General features: G+C 44.5%; 2 protein-coding genes across 5 annotated transcripts; one reads left to right on the top strand and one right to left on the bottom strand.

Moving 5' to 3' along the window:
* Positions 1–9,775: 9,775 nt before the first annotated feature.
* On the top strand, positions 9,776–13,885 carry LOC120687626 (protein tas-like). 2 transcript variants are annotated; one of them, XM_039969653.1, is made up of 10 exons: positions 9,776–10,061; positions 10,288–10,498; positions 10,581–10,676; positions 10,791–10,874; positions 11,226–11,386; positions 11,954–12,071; positions 12,354–12,489; positions 12,991–13,166; positions 13,265–13,504; positions 13,645–13,860. In XM_039969653.1, the coding sequence occupies exons 2-9, from the start codon at positions 10,298–10,300 to the stop codon at positions 13,502–13,504; spliced, it is 1,212 nt and encodes a 403-aa protein (XP_039825587.1). In that variant the 5' UTR covers positions 9,776–10,061; positions 10,288–10,297; the 3' UTR covers positions 13,645–13,860. The 2 variants fall into 2 exon arrangements, with proteins under 2 accessions (XP_039825587.1, XP_039825586.1); XM_039969652.1 differs by having other exon boundaries at positions 13,265–13,885.
* A 610-nt stretch (positions 13,886–14,495) lies between these two features.
* LOC120687627 (protein OSB1, mitochondrial-like) lies at positions 14,496–17,456 on the bottom strand. Of its 3 annotated transcripts, none has more exons than XR_005680790.1 (4): positions 16,995–17,226; positions 15,811–15,936; positions 15,212–15,308; positions 14,496–15,112 (listed from the first exon to the last, which is right to left on the bottom strand). XR_005680790.1 is itself a non-coding variant. In XM_039969656.1 (4 exons), exons 1-4 carry the CDS (start codon positions 17,327–17,329, stop codon positions 14,682–14,684), a joined length of 993 nt encoding a protein of 330 aa, XP_039825590.1. In that variant the 5' UTR covers positions 17,330–17,456; the 3' UTR covers positions 14,496–14,681. The 3 variants fall into 3 exon arrangements, 2 of the variants coding, with proteins under 2 accessions (XP_039825590.1, XP_039825589.1); XM_039969656.1 differs by having other exon boundaries at positions 15,221–15,308; positions 15,811–15,949; positions 16,995–17,456; XM_039969655.1 differs by having other exon boundaries at positions 15,811–15,949; positions 16,995–17,453.
* Between the last annotated feature and the right edge of the window lie 74 nt (positions 17,457–17,530).

Below are 17,530 nucleotides of genomic sequence, written 5' to 3'. Positions count from 1 at the left end.
TGTAATTTTTCACGATGAATCTAATGACAGTAATTAATTGATGATTGGCTACAGTGATGCTACAGTAACCATCCTCTAATCGTGCGGTCAAAGACCTCATTAAATTGTCTCGCGAAGTAGAACAAGGTTGTGGAGTTAGTTTTATAAATTGACTTTATTTAGTATCCTAATTGTTGGTCAAAATTTTTATGCTACTTGTGCTAGTGCTAGACGCAACCAAACAGGACCCGGAATGGGCTCACGATGGGATCGGACGGCTGTCGCGTGGTCCGTGTTGGCCCTGTACGGCTGAGAACGGATTGCCGGCTGACCGCGCACAGGGCGGTCTCGTCATTTCGCGATGCCGACGAGCTGGGCCGGTAAGCCTCTCTCGTGATGATTAATTAGGTCGGTTGGGTTTGCTTAGAGGAGTTCCAACCCTTCAAGTTATCTAGTTACCATAGCATTAAACAGACTGTCATCTATACTATAAAGAATGAAAGAGTTGAGAACATTTCTCACCTGTATTAACCCAGTCATCCCTCTCACAAATTCCCTATTGAAGGCCCACATGGAAAGGCTAGGTGCTTAACAGGATTTGGTGGGAGACAAAAACTACATCAAAGAAATTGTTTCTACCAAAAATCAAATAGTTTTGACATCGCGCCTGCGTTTACCCGCACTCCTGTACCCGCCCGCGGATTGGTTTGGTTGGATGGCAATCACCGTCGTCTTCTATTTTTCCGGTGCCTGAGATCACGCACACCGGTCGCCTCCGCACCCGCCGCGTTCGTCCTGGCCTGCACCCGTGTCAAGCTGTCAATCTCGAGTCCAGTGGCGGAGCTGGGATTCAAATTGAGGGGGGCTCATTTCCCTTTCTTCTTCCCCCTCCTTCCTTTTTTTTTCTTCTTCCTCCTCCTTTCTTCTTCCTCTTCTTCACTCATGCTTGAAAAATGTGGGGGGGGGGGGGGCTCCATGGGTTCCATGGGAGTAGGGGGGCTGGAGCACCCCCTGGCTCCGCCGCTGCTCGGATCCTATCTCTCCCCACCTTTCCTTCTTTGCGCCCCTCGCCTACTCTACCGACGCCATCTCCATCTGCCTCCCCGCATGGCCACGGCCACAACTTCCATTCCCCCTGCAACAACGCACCTTCCACCCCCTGCCGAATCCCCCTTGCGAGGCCTCTCCGCGGCGCGCGGCTCCCCGCGGGGCACCACGAGCATGCGGCCGAGCGCCGCACCCTCGCGCGGCCTCTCGGCGGTGGCGGACCTTGGCGCGGCGCGGCCCTCTGAGCCGGCGGCGGCGGCCCCTCAAGGGGCGCCACGAGCATGCGGCCGAGCGCCGATGCAGGGCACGGCGCTGAGCGCGCAAGGCCGAGGTAGGAGCGCTTCCCGACGGTGGGTCTCCTCCGACATGGAAGTAGGGAACGCTGAGCGCCCACGCGGCCACGCCGGCGGTGCCTTTCCTATTTTCTTGGTGGCGTAGGCGCTGGCCGCCACTGCCGGCACTTGCTCTAGGGAGGGGGAGGATGCAAGCTGCGGGATTTAGTGTCTGGTGGCATGCTCGTGGAGTTAAGATCGTGCTCCAAGCTCGGGTTTAAAAAAGCTGCGGGACGTAGGTGAGAAAGTTTCTCAATTCTTTCATCCTTTATAGTATAGATATGTAAAACAGATATTTTGTTTGTAGCAGTAGTGTATCTTCGATTTGGAGGAACGGTGGAGGGTCTCTTATGTTCATCCTACGAAATCTAACTGGATGTTTTAGTTATCCACATTAATCTACATCATCAATTTAGTTTATTAATGTCTGCTTCAGAGATACACAAATTGATGGTAGGGTAATTTGGTTCAAGGCATTCTGATTAATAATTAGTTCCGTCAGGTTTCATATGGTTGGGTAATAAGTAGCAACGTACGAGCAGGGATTAAATTGTTTAATACGTTCTGGTATGGGTTTCATCGGCGTCGGTGTCGCCGCCGCCGCCGCCGGTGTCGGGTGCTTCTATCTTGGGCACTTCGCACCAGGACGCCAAGGGGAATAGGAGATTTGTGCTCTGGGCTCGGCTCATGGCATCTATGGCGCATGTCGAGGTAAAGATCTCCTTTTCCTTTGTTTCCCCACTTGATTCTTGCGTATCGGTGTTGAAGACTTCGCCCGTGTATAGATTTTTCCCATGCCCATCGAGTATCAGATTTCTTTTGTAAATGTTTCCATGTAGATTGTTGGTCAACATTAGCATGCGTATATGGAGAGTTCTAAAACGAGGTGGGCAATACTAGCTGTATGGATTGATTTGGGAATTTGGGGGAGGGCGGCACATTGGAGGCTTCTCCGGACTCGGTGTTGAAAACGAGATCATCAAGATTGTCACATTGGAGGGTTTCGCCCGGGCGCAATGCGGAGGGCAGCGACACTGTCATGCCATAGGACGCCACTGTTGGAGTCACAGGCAGGCTATCCACTACCTCCTCCAGGAGGATCTTAACACCATCCCCAAGGTCAGGTGTGTGTTCCTCTCTCAGTTGACGTTAATAGTGCTAAAATTTGTATCTGTTGAATATTGATTGATGATAGGTTTGCAGCATAGATTTATCTCTCCAAATGGCTAAATTGGATTCTGATTAGCAGCATTTTTTGTGCTTGATGAAATTTTACCTGTGAATACCACCACATGTTTTTTTTGCCAAACTTCCATGAATGCTCTTGCAGTCCTGCAGTTCTCCCGTTTGTTCAAGATGGGAAACACCAGGGTAATTGTTGCTGCCTATAGTCTTCGAGAAGTGGATTCCCCTCTGATTGGTGTGGTTTTGTATATATGTCTGATACATCATTGGTAGACTGGTCATGGGCGACAATCTGTTTGAGGAAATCCTTTTGAGAGAGGATTTATCATTTGCAGTAGGATGTGTTGTCTATACCTGACTTCTATAAATTGACCTTATTTAGATTTAATCTTCAGCACCCCTATTAAATAAATTGGGAATTATATGAGAAAACTGGTTTGCTTTTCCTATATGCACGAAACATGTTTGAACATCATTAGGATCAATAATGGATGGACAGTAGGATAATGTTTGTCTATGGCGAGATATACTGTACAACTTAGATCTATGGGAAATTTTGAATTGCTTGCATTTTGTTGCTCTGGAGAATCATATTTCTTCACCCCTTCCATTGTTGTCGTACCTCCCTAATTTTCCTTTTTCTGCTTCCAGAAAGAGTTGTTGCACTTTTCAGTGAAATTGAATGTTGTCTAAAAATTCATGCAAAGTTCTTGCTAATGAAAGAAAATTAGTATGATGAATAGATTTGTAAAATAATATGAGAATTTAAAAAGGTCGACAATTGCTCACTATTAAATCTACATGTTAGCATTAGAGAACTTGTACAGGTTAGTGTCTGCGATTTGAGCAGTTTCACATGATGCAATCATATTATATCTGCCTTCTGATTCTTATGTTGATTCAATGATGCCCTATTTTTCTCATTATGTGGAGCAAGGTATATCTTAGCATACCAACAAGCTAAAGCTAATTTCCTAATATTGTGACTGAGTAAAGATGTCTGAGAAATTGGTATTCAATGGTCAGTACTCTTTTTAACATCATTGCTGAGCTGTGTGGCACCAGCAACAATAGTTAGATTGGTGGGCAATCAAGAACAGTGACATAGTGGTATATTGAGGTTAATGGCGAGCAGATCTGCAAGCTAAGGTGAGGACCACCCCATCCATCTCAAATTGGCCCACTATAGTAGTGTAGAAGTTTTGCTTCTGTATCAATCTAGAAACTTTCCTTCTTTTACAACTCCAGTCATTGTTCTCCTTTGCCTAATTATTATGATGTGACCATGTAGTAGGGGAAGGGATGCCTTCTGCAAGTTAAAATCAGAAGGCATCACAAGTGGCAGACTGCAAAGGTGCGTAAGCTATCAAAACTTCTTTTATTTTCAGCTAAAATCATGTTGCGTCAGCAACGTCATGTATCATGTAAAATGAAGAGCAAGCTCAGCTAACTCACAAGGTAATATTTGTTAATCACTCCAGTCAATATTTAATTATAAAAAATAGATGATGCATGCCTTGCAAGAATAGTTTAATCACTCAAGAAAATTTTAACTTCCAATTGTGACTGAGAAAACAAAGTGCAAAATTTCTGCACTTCTGTTATCATCAGTATTTCACTATAGATAGCACATTGTTCCTTTTGAATTTCTGGAACTCCTGTTATTTATAATATGCCAACTATAACGGTGACATTCCCACACATCAGGTGAAATGCTATCTACATATTTGATGAAAGGCTTCAATTACTTACCTGGTGCTCATTGTTGACTCTGGTGTCTCTATGCTACCATGAGTGATGAGTTTGTAATTTTTTTAAGTACATGGCACATTTGAATCTTGGTGGCGCGTAGAAATATATACACAAGTAAATTGAATGGATAACAATATTTTTTTTCTTTTCCAAGTATTATATTAGAATTTATACTTGTTTCTTCTCCATCTAACACTTGGTGAACTATAATTTTCCATATTCAGTGCATGAAAGCATGTAAAGTTCATCACACAATTATCCTCCAAATGTTTTCAGGAAGACTTTGCAGAATGGTAAAAGAACTGAAACTTCTTGCATTTGGATTGGAAAGGCATGCATCGTTACTTTCTTGTACATTATTTTTTTTGATGAACTTTCTTATACATTATTATTACTATTGTATATCTTTGCAACCAATTATCTCAATACCAGTTTGCTGCACTTCCTTCTTTGCTCATAGAATGATCATATCCCACTATTCTTTTAATATTTGATGAGTTTTCTTCATTTCAAAACATTCATGTATGAATGAATTTGATTTGTTTATTACCCGTAGCAACGCAGGGGCATACAATATATTAATTTTATTCTGTTGGTCTATCTGTTGGGTCCTGACGAATACATGATATATATTCTTGGTCTGTCCACTTGGCAGAACTCTTACGCCATGGAGTATATTATGTACCTCCATAGAATTGATATAGAATTAGTTTCAAACACGTGCCTGGGCATGTGCATAACCACTAGTGTAAATAAAAAACTGATGTGGCAAGAGAGTTGATGAGGAGAGAAGGAAAAATTTGAAGAAACCATATCTCATGCAAGAAACTATATCTACACAAAAATTAAAGACAAATGAAGAAACAATTAGAGGGAGAAAAGAGAGAGAAGAGATATAATTAGATAGCAATTTATTATGAAGAAATCATGCATTAGGAATTGTAACATCCCGAAAATTTACTAAATCAAATCGCGCGCTAAATAATTTCAAAATCTCTTTTCAATCGTTGAGCTCAGTCCATTCAAAATCGTTCCCCACCCGATCTCCCGAAAATCTGGTCCCGACATCCGAATCCATCGCCGTCCCGTCTCCTTGTTCGCCCTTGTTCCACGCGTCACGCCCGACCGGCGCGCGTGCGCGTCCGGCCGCGGTCGCCGCCGTGAATCTCGCTCTCTCTTTTTTCTTTTTCCATTTTATTTTTCCTTTTTTCTCTTTTCTTTTTCCTCCCTCTCCCTCTCTCTCCTTCCTCCCTCTCCCCTGCCGCGCGCCCCCGAGCGCCGCTCGGATCGCCGCCTACCCCCGTGCGCGCCTCCCTCTGGCTGTGCATCTCGCCGCGTCGAGCACACCTCCCCCTCGGGCCGTGCGCACGCGCGCGCACCGCCGCTGCCCCCCTCCGTTCGCGCCGCGCGAGCCGCTGCTGCGCGCGCACGCGCTCGCCGCGCTCGGCACGCCGAGCTGCGCAGACCGCGCCGACCCTGCTCCCCGCACGCGCGCGCGCGCCCGCTCCCAGCTGCCTCCACGCGCGCGCCCACGCGCACCACGCGTCTGCGCCGCTCGCCGAGCCGCACAGCACGCACAGCACCTCGCCTTGACGCTCGCGCCTGCACAGCTCGACGCCGAGCTCCACAGCCTGCCACCCCACGTGCCCGCTGCCCGAGACGTCGCGTCGCCGCCGCGAATCGCGCCGCCGACACCCGCAAGCGGCCGAGCGCCATTAATGGCACCCCGTCGAGCTCCCCGGATGCCACCACCGCCTCGCTCCTCCTCCACCGCCTCTCTCGACCTATAAGTAGCACCTCCGCGCCGCTCATTCCCCCCACAACTGCACTCGCCGCCCCTAGCCCTCCTTCCAAGCTCCCAGCGCCGCCGCCGCACACAACCTTGCCCGCCGCTTGCCGGCCACCGTGGGCGCACCTCCTCGCTCCACCCCAGCCCAAGGTGAGAAGAGCAGCAGGCTGCCCTCGCTCCCCTCACCGTTTTCCCCTACCCCTAGCCGCCGCCGGGGCCCAGCAGCGCCGCCGCCGCACCGGCCAGGGCCGACCGCCGCCCGCCGCCGTGGCGCCGCCTCTACGGGCCGCCACCCCTCGAATCGAGGAGGGGAATCAATCCCCCACGCCGCCGTCCTCCTTTCCCCCTCGTTCCCGGCTGCCGCAAGCCCCCAGGGCCGCCGGCCCAAGGCCGCCGGTGCCCTGCGCCCTTCCTCCTCTGTTTCCCGTGGAGGGAGGAGGAAGAAGAGGGCATTTTGCCCAAAAACCCCCTAGCCTTCCCTCTATTTCCTAAAGCACCCTTCCACTCTCTAGTTCTTTTACAAAAGAAACCCTGCCTACTTTCCTATTCACAAATAAACCCTCCACCATATAAACATATTTATAAATAAAACCCTACTCTTTTCCAGAATGACCCAAACATTCCCCAGAATTCTAATCAGGTCCTTTCACTAATTACAAACAAGTCCCTGGACCCTTGTTTAGACCCTAAACACCCCGTTAACTTATCATTTCGTGTGCCAAACAATCCCTGATCGACCTAAAACTTTACCACGCTAATCCTAACATAGTTTTGGCCATGCCACTTGGAAACGGCCCAAAAATATTACTTCTATCTCCATATCTTAATTGTTTCCGAATCGAGCTCAGCGATAAATCTTTTATTTCTTTTTCTTGATTGTGTGTTTGTTTGTATGCGTCGTAGATCACGGTCTGAACGAGGGAGAACCCATCGACGAGCAGTACTGCGAGCAAGCGAATGAGGAACAGTTCTGCGACCCCGAACCCGAAGGACAGTACCTCGATCAGGACTTCCCGGAAGGCTTTGAAGACGGCAAGTTCAATCCCGCCCTTTAATGCATGTTTTGTCCTAGTTTTTATAAATACAACCTATTGGCCTGTTTTATAAAACTGCATATGTTTTGCCTGCTGAAAACATGGTTGGATAGCCACCCCTTGATTTGTTATAACCATTCCTTGACCACCTAGATTAATGTCTGAATGTGTTTGGACGTTAATCGCCGCTAGAACGCTTAGGACCTTAAACACAATACAACTTGTTTTATAAAAGGAAAATGTGTGAGTGTGTGGGAAGGGAAAAATATGGGATTTCGAAAGATGAGATTAGACGAGATGGATGGCACTTCTATGTGAATTGCCGAATGGTGTGCTCGTGCCTGTGTGGCAGAGCAAGGAAGGGAGATATCCATCTTGTCACAACTAAGGACCGAGTTGGTGTGTCATCTCACATAACTCCACTATCGTGCAAACCACTCGACCGTTGTATGGGCAACGGCTTAGCATAAACCCCACTAGTTAGTCTGATAGCCATCAGGAGAGCTGAGAGCAACAGGTGATCAAGGAGAAGGGATTAGCTCTGTGTGACTTATGCCCCGGTTACAACCTCTGTGATAGGTCAATGACCCCTTGGTGGATCCCGTGATGGCTAGTCAGGTCTAGCTAAGGTGGGTAATGGCTTTGTTGGGATCTGCACCTACACTACGGTGATCGAGCTGTGGTACCCCGCTTGTGGGTAAAGTTGCACACCTCTGCAGAGTTAAAATCTATTCGAATAGCCGTGCCCACGGTACTGGACGAGTTACGGTGTGGTCACATAACTAGTGTTTCTTCTGGGATTGGATGGGTTGGCATGAGTTGTTTTAAGAAAGTGTCCGGCAGTTGTGCCGTGTGCTACGACGGATGAGGAGTCCGGTAGCAACCTAAAATTTGAATACTGTGTTACTCGAAAAACTTGCTTTGAAAATTCTTTCTTTCAAATGAACCCTTGCATAAAAATCAGCTTTCCGCAAATTAAACCCTAGCCTTATCCTTGATTTATCCTGTGCATTATATTCTGTTTATACCCCCTCCGTGGGTGTGGTTGGACTTGGTGAGTACGTTTGTACTCACCCCATTCTTAATTTTTACAGAGGAAGATCCAGACTTCGTTCCCGAAGACGTTGAGTAGAGGTTCCGTCCTGCACCCAACCTTGCCTATGGATAGAGTCACCCGCAGGAAGTTCCGTATAGCGCAAGACTCTGATGACCCTATTTTCGTAGTTAATATCGTTGTGTGGGTGTTAGTTGTCATCCTCGCGATAGTGGCGCTTCACTGCCCACTTCCGCGTAGAGTTGTACGGTGATGTACCATCTGATGTAATAAAAGTGTTATCAGCCTCCTGGGACTGATATTGTAGTCTTCTCTCATGAGGGGACGCTTCAGGAATGTAGTTTCTATAGTGCCTATACAGTGGCGGATCCAGGATAGTTATTAGGATGGCCTCTCTTCTACCTCCAAATAATTTTAGCCTCTTCTCGCAGTGTATTCATGTCAAAAAATTGCAGGGGAGGTTTAGGAGGGGCTCCATGGATCCAGCGGTGGTAAGAGGGGCTCGAGCCCCTCCAGACCCACCGCTGAATCCGCCCCTGTATTTATATGACATGACAAGTATAGAAACTATTAGTAGTAACTGGCCGGCCTTAGGCTCACTCTTCGGCTGGCCTCTGTTGGTGGGCCCATGGACAGTGACGGGTTGTATGCTTGCGCATCTAGGAGACGGGGGTAAGACAACTGCGTCAAATACACTTCCAACAGATTACTCATATACTATATTCAAAATATATTCTATTTCTATTACCAATAATTACTTTGTGTGTTAGATAATAGTTGTTGCAGCAGACGACTAAAATACAATCACTAAGAATAGAATAGAGAAAAACCTCCTACATTTAAAGAAAAGGGAGGTATGTTTTGGTGATTAATTACTAAAAAATTATAGGTAATGAAGATTGAATTGATAATCTGTTAGAACATCTCCATCATTAAAATATTAATTTTTTAGTATTACAAAAGTTATGAGTAATCTGTTGGAGGTGAAACAATGCTGCTCCTACGTACTGCGAATTGAACATCTCGAATTAAGACTTCACCTTTTTTAGAAAAAAAAAAGATTAAAACTTCACTACTTGTAGTCGTGTGTGTTAGATACTAAATTCATGACAAAAGGACCCCTGGAGTAATAGTGTTTTTCAGTTCTGTGAGGTCCTATCACTATCACAATTTTTTATTTTCAAATATATGATGTTCATGATAAATTATTTATTTATTTTAAAGTAGACTAATTAGCTTGTCAATGATGAAGACTACGAGTACTCTTCTCCGTGTGGCAATGGTAATTGGTAAAATAAGGCGAGAGAGCTGCAGCTGCAGATGCATAAACACAACTCCACCTACCTATCACAGATTTTAACGATTTTGAACAACTTGTTGTTTCTGTTAAATGCGCACCATGTTTAATTATTTTTCCTTTTTCCGCATTTGCAGCTGACGTGTGCGCCTCGGCAAAGCAGATGGGCCCTGCCGCAAGCAATTTTTGGGCTGGGCCTAAACGGCATATGGACTTGTAGAGAAGTCAAGCAGCCTGGGCCTGTGCCGGCCGCTCGCCGGCGGGGGGCACGGCACTGACGAGTCTTCGCTTCCGCCACCCATCTGCGTCATCGCGGCGGGTTGGCCTTGGCCACCTCATCCGCCTCGTCGGCTTCACCACCACCCCACCAGGAAAGAACACCGCCGCACCACTGCACCAGTCCTCTGGCTTCGGGTCTCCCCATTCCCTTCCTCTCCTGAAGCAGGGGTTTCTCTGGCCTTCGGTGCAGGGGACTCTACTCTATTCTTGGACTAGGTAACCGCTGCTCTGCTCCTCTGTTCGCCGGTGCGCTTCGGATTGGCCTGGCCAAGTGGCCAGGGAGGCCACAGAATCACCCAGACCAGGGATATAGGTAGCATTCCTCCTCTTCTTTCTACGGGGCCTTCTGCCCCCCCCCCCACCCCCCACCCCTAAAGATAGGCGTAACCAAAAGGTTTCTTCTAGCCTGCAAGTTAACCCAATGTAGAATCTTCTTTATGCTTCTATTTTCTCTGTAGGCATACTGAATTTATGGCCACCTGACTACCTGAGTACCTGACCTGATCATATTATACTTGTTGCTCCGACTTGCGATGCAGGAATTTCAGTATGCAACAAATGGCCATGTCAGCTTTCGCAGTGACCTCTCCTTCATCGCATGGCTGTGCCTTGTCTGCCCTCCATGCTCGACATTCTCAAAGATTGCACACGAGACGCCGCAGCCAAGTCCGGGCACTGGCACAAACACAGTTGCAGTACAACAAGCTGGGAGATTCAGACCTCCTTATCAGCGAGGTCACTCTTGGAACAGTATGTACAAAACTGGAAATAGTTGTTCTACTTACTGCCAAATACTGTTTTCTGCATCTCAAGATTAATCCTTTTATTTCAGATGACCTTCGGAGAGCAAAACACAGAGAAGGAAGCACATGATATACTCTCTTATTCTTTCGATCAAGGTGTCAATGTCCTAGATACAGCAGAAATTGTCAGTACAGATTACTTCCTTACTTTTATTAACTATCCTTTTCTCTGTTTTGAAGTTAAGCGATTGATCTACCTTCTCATATTCAACTTCCACTTTTTCCCTTTTGGCGTTTAGTACCCAGTTCCAATGAACAAGGAAACTCAAGGGAGGACTGATCTTTATATTGGCAGGTGGATGCAATCGAAGCCACGAGACAAGGTAACCTAAATAGATGTTATAACCTATAATATAATTTCGATTATTTGCAACTAAATCTGGCTAACAATAGTGTATGCATAAAACTCAATACTGTTAACATTAACCTAATATTTCTGTATGAGTAATCATTCTTATACAATATGATTGCTTCCATCCTTGAAATTGATGCCATGGTTTAGAAAAATAACTTTTACTAATAATACTATGCTGACAAGTAAACACTAAACAGTCCACACCACTCAGTCTTTACAATGCACAACCCCTAAGGTGAACTTTTCCCACCATGTGATGACATGTTTAAAAGGTCTGACTGAAAGATGGGTCTTGCCCATTCTTTTCTGTGCATTTTAGATAATTTTGGCCACCAAAGTTGCCGGTTATTCAGAGCGGTCTACTTTTCTCCGGGACAATGCAGAAGTGGTGCGTGTTGATGCTGCCAATATCAAAGAGAGTGTTGAAAAGAGCCTTAAACGCTTGTCTACAGATTATATTGATTTGCTTCAGATACACTGGTCAGTGTTAGCTTGATTCACTTGTATACTGTATGCCCATCAAAAACAATAATTAGGTTCACTTGGTGTTGTCAGTATTTTACCAATATACATTCAATTAAACATGGCTATGCGTTTTTTTCTCATATTAACTGAATTATGCCAAATTTTTATTAAAGAAACTGGTGAATGTGTTGATAGGAGAAGTCAGTTGGCCTTGTAACATGTAAAACCAGATCTGAGGACACAGGCCTGGAAGCTGAAGGTGCCCTTTGCTGGGCACTATAGAGAAAAAACTAACGAATATATATTTACTGAATTCTTCTTGAACTTCCATCTAAGTTCCTTGTAAAACATGTCAAAACATATGTGATACCTAACCAAGTACATTTCAGTTTATTTCGTTGTGCATTTATTTTGTCAGCCTGAAGTAGTTGTTTCTTTTGTTTTTACCCCAGCTTTCTTTGAGGTCAGTTTCCTGAGTTCTTCAACTGCTCATGTGAACTTGTTTGGATAGGACCTGTTTCTGTTAGATTGATATATCTGATTTCCAGGATATGTGGCTATGAAGTTTTTGTTTGTCTTCAGGCCAGATAGATATGTGGCACTATTTGGTGAATTTAGTTATAATTCAAGCAAATGGAGGCCAAGCATCCCTTTTGAGGATCAACTGAAAGCTTTCCAGGAACTAATTGACGAAGGAAAGGTAATATTTCTGTAATTGATATTCTTATACGAGTAAATTAGTAACAAATAACAAATAAACATTTCTCAAATTATGGGAAATTATGACAATTACTGAATTACTGTTGCGTATCTCATATTGATGTGGATGCGACTTATGACATGTGCTGGTACTTATCAGAATGCAACTATTGTGTAAGTGGAGGAACATTTAATAGTTTCTAGCTTGTTGCTGACAGCTAATTCAGAAGACAATCAAGAATATCAAATTATTGTTCATTGTTGAATTTTATCTCTGTTTTAGGTTCGCTACATTGGTGTTTCCAATGAGACCTCATATGGAGTAATGGAGTTTGTTCATGCTGCTAAGGCACAAGGCCTTCCAAAGATTGTGAGCATCCAGAACAGTTATAGTCTACTTGTGAGATGTCGCTTTGAAGGTGAAAAGATTCCTTCAGTCCATTCATTTCATTCATTACAACTCTCTTATATCCTGATTTCTGACATCGTAGAAGAATTACTGAAAATTCTCTTTGATTTCTGATACAATTTGAAAGGCCAGTCGCCTCTTGATAAACAAATATTAAGCTGCCAATAGACATTTTTGCTAGCTAATGTATTCATGAGGTTATCTAGTTTTTTCATTCGAGGCATCGATAAAAGGGAAATGAAGTTTTGTGTTAATGAGTGACAATGTATTTAATATAAACTGGAGTATAAACTGCCAACAAAAATATGCTGCTAGCTAGGTAGTGTTATATTTCTTATTATGAGGTATTACTGAAAAATGGGAATAAGGATGTTATGCTATTGGGTAGCGATTTATTTGGCAAAATATCTCTGCTTTATGCTTTTTGTGTAATGTGATTTGCACCCCAACTGTCCTGTGTATACCAATGCGGTCAACATGTTGGCTTTTAACCACATTTGTTCGCTCACAGTTGATCTTGTTGAAGTTTGCCACCCGAATAACTGCAATGTTGGGCTACTTGCCTACTCCCCATTGGCTGGTGGGGTCCTCACTGGAAAGTATCTCGATGCTAATGCTGACATATCAAGGAGCAGGCTGAATCTCTTCCCTGGATACATGGCCCGCTATAATGCCTCTTTGGCTAAAGTATGATAATAGTACAACCAATTTGTTTGTGTCCCATCTTTATGGAACTTTGGTGTTGGTATGCATTCTAGTTTACTTTGGTTAACTTTACATGGCAGGAAGCGACAGACAAATATGTAAAGCTTGCCAAGAAGCATGGGCTAACTCCAGTCCAGCTTGCCCTTGGCTTTGTGCGGGATCGTCCATTTACTGCTAGCTCCATCATTGGAGCAACCACCATGGATCAGTTAAAGGAGAACATCAATGCGTTTACCAGTGCTCCACGGCCTCTGCCACAAGAAGTTCTTGATGGCATTGAGGATCTTTTCAAGAGATACAAAGACCCAGCAATACTATAGGTGCTTATTCACCATTTTGATGAAAAGAACCAGCAATTCTCGAACAATACAAAAACCCAGCAATCATATTAGAACTTTTGATCATACCATTTCTTTCGTGCTGGTATAACCATTTCTTTAATCTTCCATTGTCTGTACAGATAATACCATCAGAATGTAGGCTTCCATACTTCATACAAGTATAGAGTGAGTCCAAAGGGGAGGCATTCTTTTATACTCTGACACTCTGTTACTGAATGTTTTATGTCTTGGACACTGACAGGTTTCCAATGCATAAGTTTAACCACCACATGTTGTATGAAAATAATAGTAAACGATTGTGAAATTATTAAATTATGCAATTTTTTAATGATAAATCCAATGAGGAAGTTACGTGTTTAAGAGTGGTACTTGTTTTTTCTTCGTATCGTGGTTTGGAAAGTCTGAATTTCTTGAAATGCTGCCATTGTAAATATGGTTGGCTGAGTAGCCTTACCTCACACCCTGAGTTGCTAGGCGCAGGAGCTGCACCGGCAGTTCATGACCAGTTGCCAGACGCTGGAGCTGCACTGGTATTTTATGACCATGCTCCAGCATGTCGGCTTAAGAAGTAGGGGAGCTTGCACACGCCTGCAGTTTTGCAACAGAATCAAGTTGCAGCGAAAAAGGTTTGCACTACTGTGTATGTCTGAATTTTTCTTTAGCTTTGTTGCATTGTAAAGTCGTCACCTCGTTGGGCTTCTTTGCTAAAAATAAGGTAACATCCTGAGTACAAATCGCGATCACAGATTAATGACACTGTATGTCACAGGTAAAGTAGATCCCAGAGAAGCTCATAATTCATCCTTCAATTTCACCCTGACATGCCAAAACCTGCCGATTACAGATGTCGCACTGGATGATATCTCATCTAGAATATCTTGTTTAGGCGATTGGATGGGGATATTTAGTGCTTCAAAACACACTCATAAGAGGACAAATTGAGAGCAATACTAAGAGTATACGCCTTGTGTAAGATATGACAATATCGCTTAACAAACTTTGAGGCATGTTAATAGATAGGGCCTTGCTATAATGTTGACGTTCCATCATATTTGCACCTTGCCATACATGTAAACCAAATTACAGACAACCCACTAATCCTGCAAGCCAATAACTAGCTAAGTTCAATAAAAATCCATATCCTAATTCCTACCTATTAAGCATACCCTCTATACAATTCAGTAAGATCATCGGACAAAGAAACGTGTGGCCCCTCAAAGGCCTGGTGAATTTCTTCATTTTTGACGAACGATATTGGGCTTCCTGTTCGTGCTTCCACAGAGTGCTGTACTTCATCATTAGAGTAGTCAAAATCTTGGGCTTTCCAGTTATGATTTTTTAGCAGCCAACCCTCACCCTTGCGACCATTCTCAGCTACTTCCAGGTCATGTAATTCAAGCTGCTTTCGTACCCAGGGAGGGTCGTCTGGGTGGAGCCATATTTTCTCACGAGTGTCCTTGTGCTTGAAATCAGGATAGCTGGCCCACGGTTTGGATTGTCTATTGTCCCACCATTCATAAGGGTTGGCAAAGAAAACTTGCCACAAGTGAAGTCGGTCGGTGTACCTTTTCTCTTTTAGCATTTCAGCTGATGAGGTAAAGAAAAGAGGTTTGCAAACTTGATAAGACTATAAGAGATTGCTAGCATACAGTGCAGAATTGAACAAGAACAATGGAAAAAACTTACGGGTGGCACCTAGCATTGGTGATGAATGGACTGAGTCTTCATCATCCTTAGGTTTCTTATTTTGATCAAGAACATAATTCAGCTCTTTGACATGAAGCTGTAAAATGATGGGTTTCAAACTATGAAAGAATGAAAGCGATAATGAATTGGAAAAGTATATTAAATCATTTGTATAACAAAGCAACATGGAATAAGTAAACATTCCGGACACATTTCTGTTTATCAATATTTGTCTTGCAAAATTTACCCGTCTACAACAATGAGGTACTGGCACATTAAATAAATTTATATTATCAAAGTTGAAAGGTTGGGCAAGTAATAGGAACTATGTGCTGTGAATTCTGATCAAAGGTTGCACAAGCAATAGACCACATCTGACCTTAGGCTACATAAGCAAAAGACATATATTATAAGATACAAAGTCTACTGATATGCAAAACACTAGTAGGTGGTACTAATATGGAACCACAAATTGTATTTTTTTAAAAAAAAACTGTACAGCGGGGGAAGCCCCCTGCTGTGAAGCACTAATTGTATTGAACAGAAAAGTGTATATTCAGAATGGCTAAACATCAAGAAAAAAGTTACAGCAGTCGGACCTGATAGACAATGTTCCGATCACCACTTGGACTGACTTTATGATAAGATTTCAGCAAACCAGATACATAGACAAGGTCATTGTACTTCAGATACTTTAGGCCAACATTTGCCAGCTCACCCTTCAACTGCAATGCCACACTGTACAAGTTCTTCATCCCGTTAAGCATAATGACATAATCCCATTTCATTTTAGCCCAAATCACAATAACAATTAGTTGAACAATAACATAATGCTGTTAACCCATAGGAAACATGAACTGGAAAAAACTATCATTAAATCAGGTAACATTGACGAAATCCTGTTTGGTTCCTGGTTCTTATGAAAACGAGTCTCTTTTAAGATTGTTTCCTGTAACTTCTACTTCCTTTGTTTGGTACATACAACTTTATTTCAATGGTAGATTGGCTTTCTCATTTCCACAAATGCACAACACAATGTTTGTCAAAATGTAATCACTGTAAACAAACTAAAAACATTTTTGTTCAAATACCTTTTGAATTATCATTCCCTCAAAGCCAATTTCTTAAATAAACAATCCAAGTGGATTCTTGAACTCTGAGCATGAGAAGAAAGATATAGTCAAACAAGTGACACCCAATGTACAATTTTGGAAACACGACTTTATCTTTGGTTGGTACGAAATGTTTTGTTGCTATTTTATGACATACCAAATTATTTATTTATTTTATGGAACATATAGACCTTCAGTTAAAATGTTTGTTCCACTCAAAAGCATGGCAAATTGATTATTACCAGGACAGAGCAAATGGCATCATAGAAAGTTCCTACTTCCTAATAATTTGGGCAGAACAGTTTCCAGTTGTGAGCCTCTTGAGCCCTTTGTTTGTTAAAGGTCTTACGACCCGAAATTTTACACAATATAAAACAAATCCTTTCTTCTATCGGGACAAACAAAATAGTCCCATCATTCAAAGCACATTGACTCTAGCAGCGATTAAACCATAGCTGAATCTTCCTAGTTTCGACAGACCACACAATCCAACCACTAACGGTTTCTATCAAGCTACAGAAACCCCAATAAACCTTGAGGGGCAGGCATACTGCAAAACAAAATCCACGCTAGTATAGAAAGGGAAGACAATCCACCCAATTTCTAGGTTCGCAAAACAAATTTCTGCAGCAAGTGAAGTTTGGAAGTGCTCAAGGAGAGAGGGACTCAACGTGAACTTGGAAGAGCTCGAGGGGGATGCGGGCGACGAGGGGGAGACGGAGAGGAAGGTGTACGCGCCGGGTTTTCGGTCGGAGCTGTCGTCGTACGGCCGCACGGGCGCGTCGAGGCGGCCGATGAGACTGCACGAGTTCCAGGTGAGCCCCTTCTTCCCGACGGAAGGCGGGCGCCGCAGCATGGACATGCGGTACGCCACGCTCTCCGGCTCCCCGGCGCCGCATCCGCCTCCGCCACCGATGTGGAGCAGCCGCCGGAGCTCCGCCGCCACCGTGGCCGACGGCGACGGCGAACGCACGGCGGCGGCTCCGCCGGCGAGGCGCCGCAGCATCTGCCGGCGAGGCGTGGCGACGGCGGCGGCCGCTGAGGGGGCGGAGAGGCTGTGGCGGCAGCGGAGATGGTGGTGCGTAGCGCTGCGGCCCTGCCCCGGCCGCGCCCTGGAGCCGCGCGCCCCGCCCACACAGTGGCGGAGCCACCCGTCACGCAGGGTGGGGCATATGCCCCACCTAGCGGCCGGGAACTCGCCTGCCGC

This window comes from Panicum virgatum, chromosome 9N (genome assembly GCF_016808335.1).
Source record: "Panicum virgatum strain AP13 chromosome 9N, P.virgatum_v5, whole genome shotgun sequence".
Taxonomy (NCBI): domain Eukaryota; kingdom Viridiplantae; phylum Streptophyta; class Magnoliopsida; order Poales; family Poaceae; genus Panicum; species Panicum virgatum.
This window is presented reverse-complemented; position numbering and strand designations above follow the sequence as displayed.

Coding starts and splice junctions, on each gene's coding strand:
- LOC120687626 (XM_039969652.1), top strand. CDS start 10,298: ATGCAACAAATGGCCATGTCAGCTTTCGCAGTGACCTCTCCTTCATCG. Junction 10,499..10,580: donor GCGAGGTCACTCTTGGAACA/GTATGTACAAAA, acceptor CTTTTATTTCAG/ATGACCTTCGGAGAGCAAAA. Junction 11,387..11,953: donor GATTTGCTTCAGATACACTG/GTCAGTGTTAGC, acceptor GTTTGTCTTCAG/GCCAGATAGATATGTGGCAC.
- LOC120687627 (XM_039969655.1), bottom strand. CDS start 17,329: ATGCTGCGGCGCCTCGCCGGCGGAGCCGCCGCCGTGCGTTCGCCGTCG. Junction 15,950..16,994: donor TCGAGCTCTTCCAAGTTCAC/GTTGAGTCCCTC, acceptor GAACTTGTACAG/TGTGGCATTGCAGTTGAAGG. Junction 15,113..15,211: donor ACCAATGCTAGGTGCCACCC/GTAAGTTTTTTC, acceptor TTACCTCATCAG/CTGAAATGCTAAAAGAGAAA.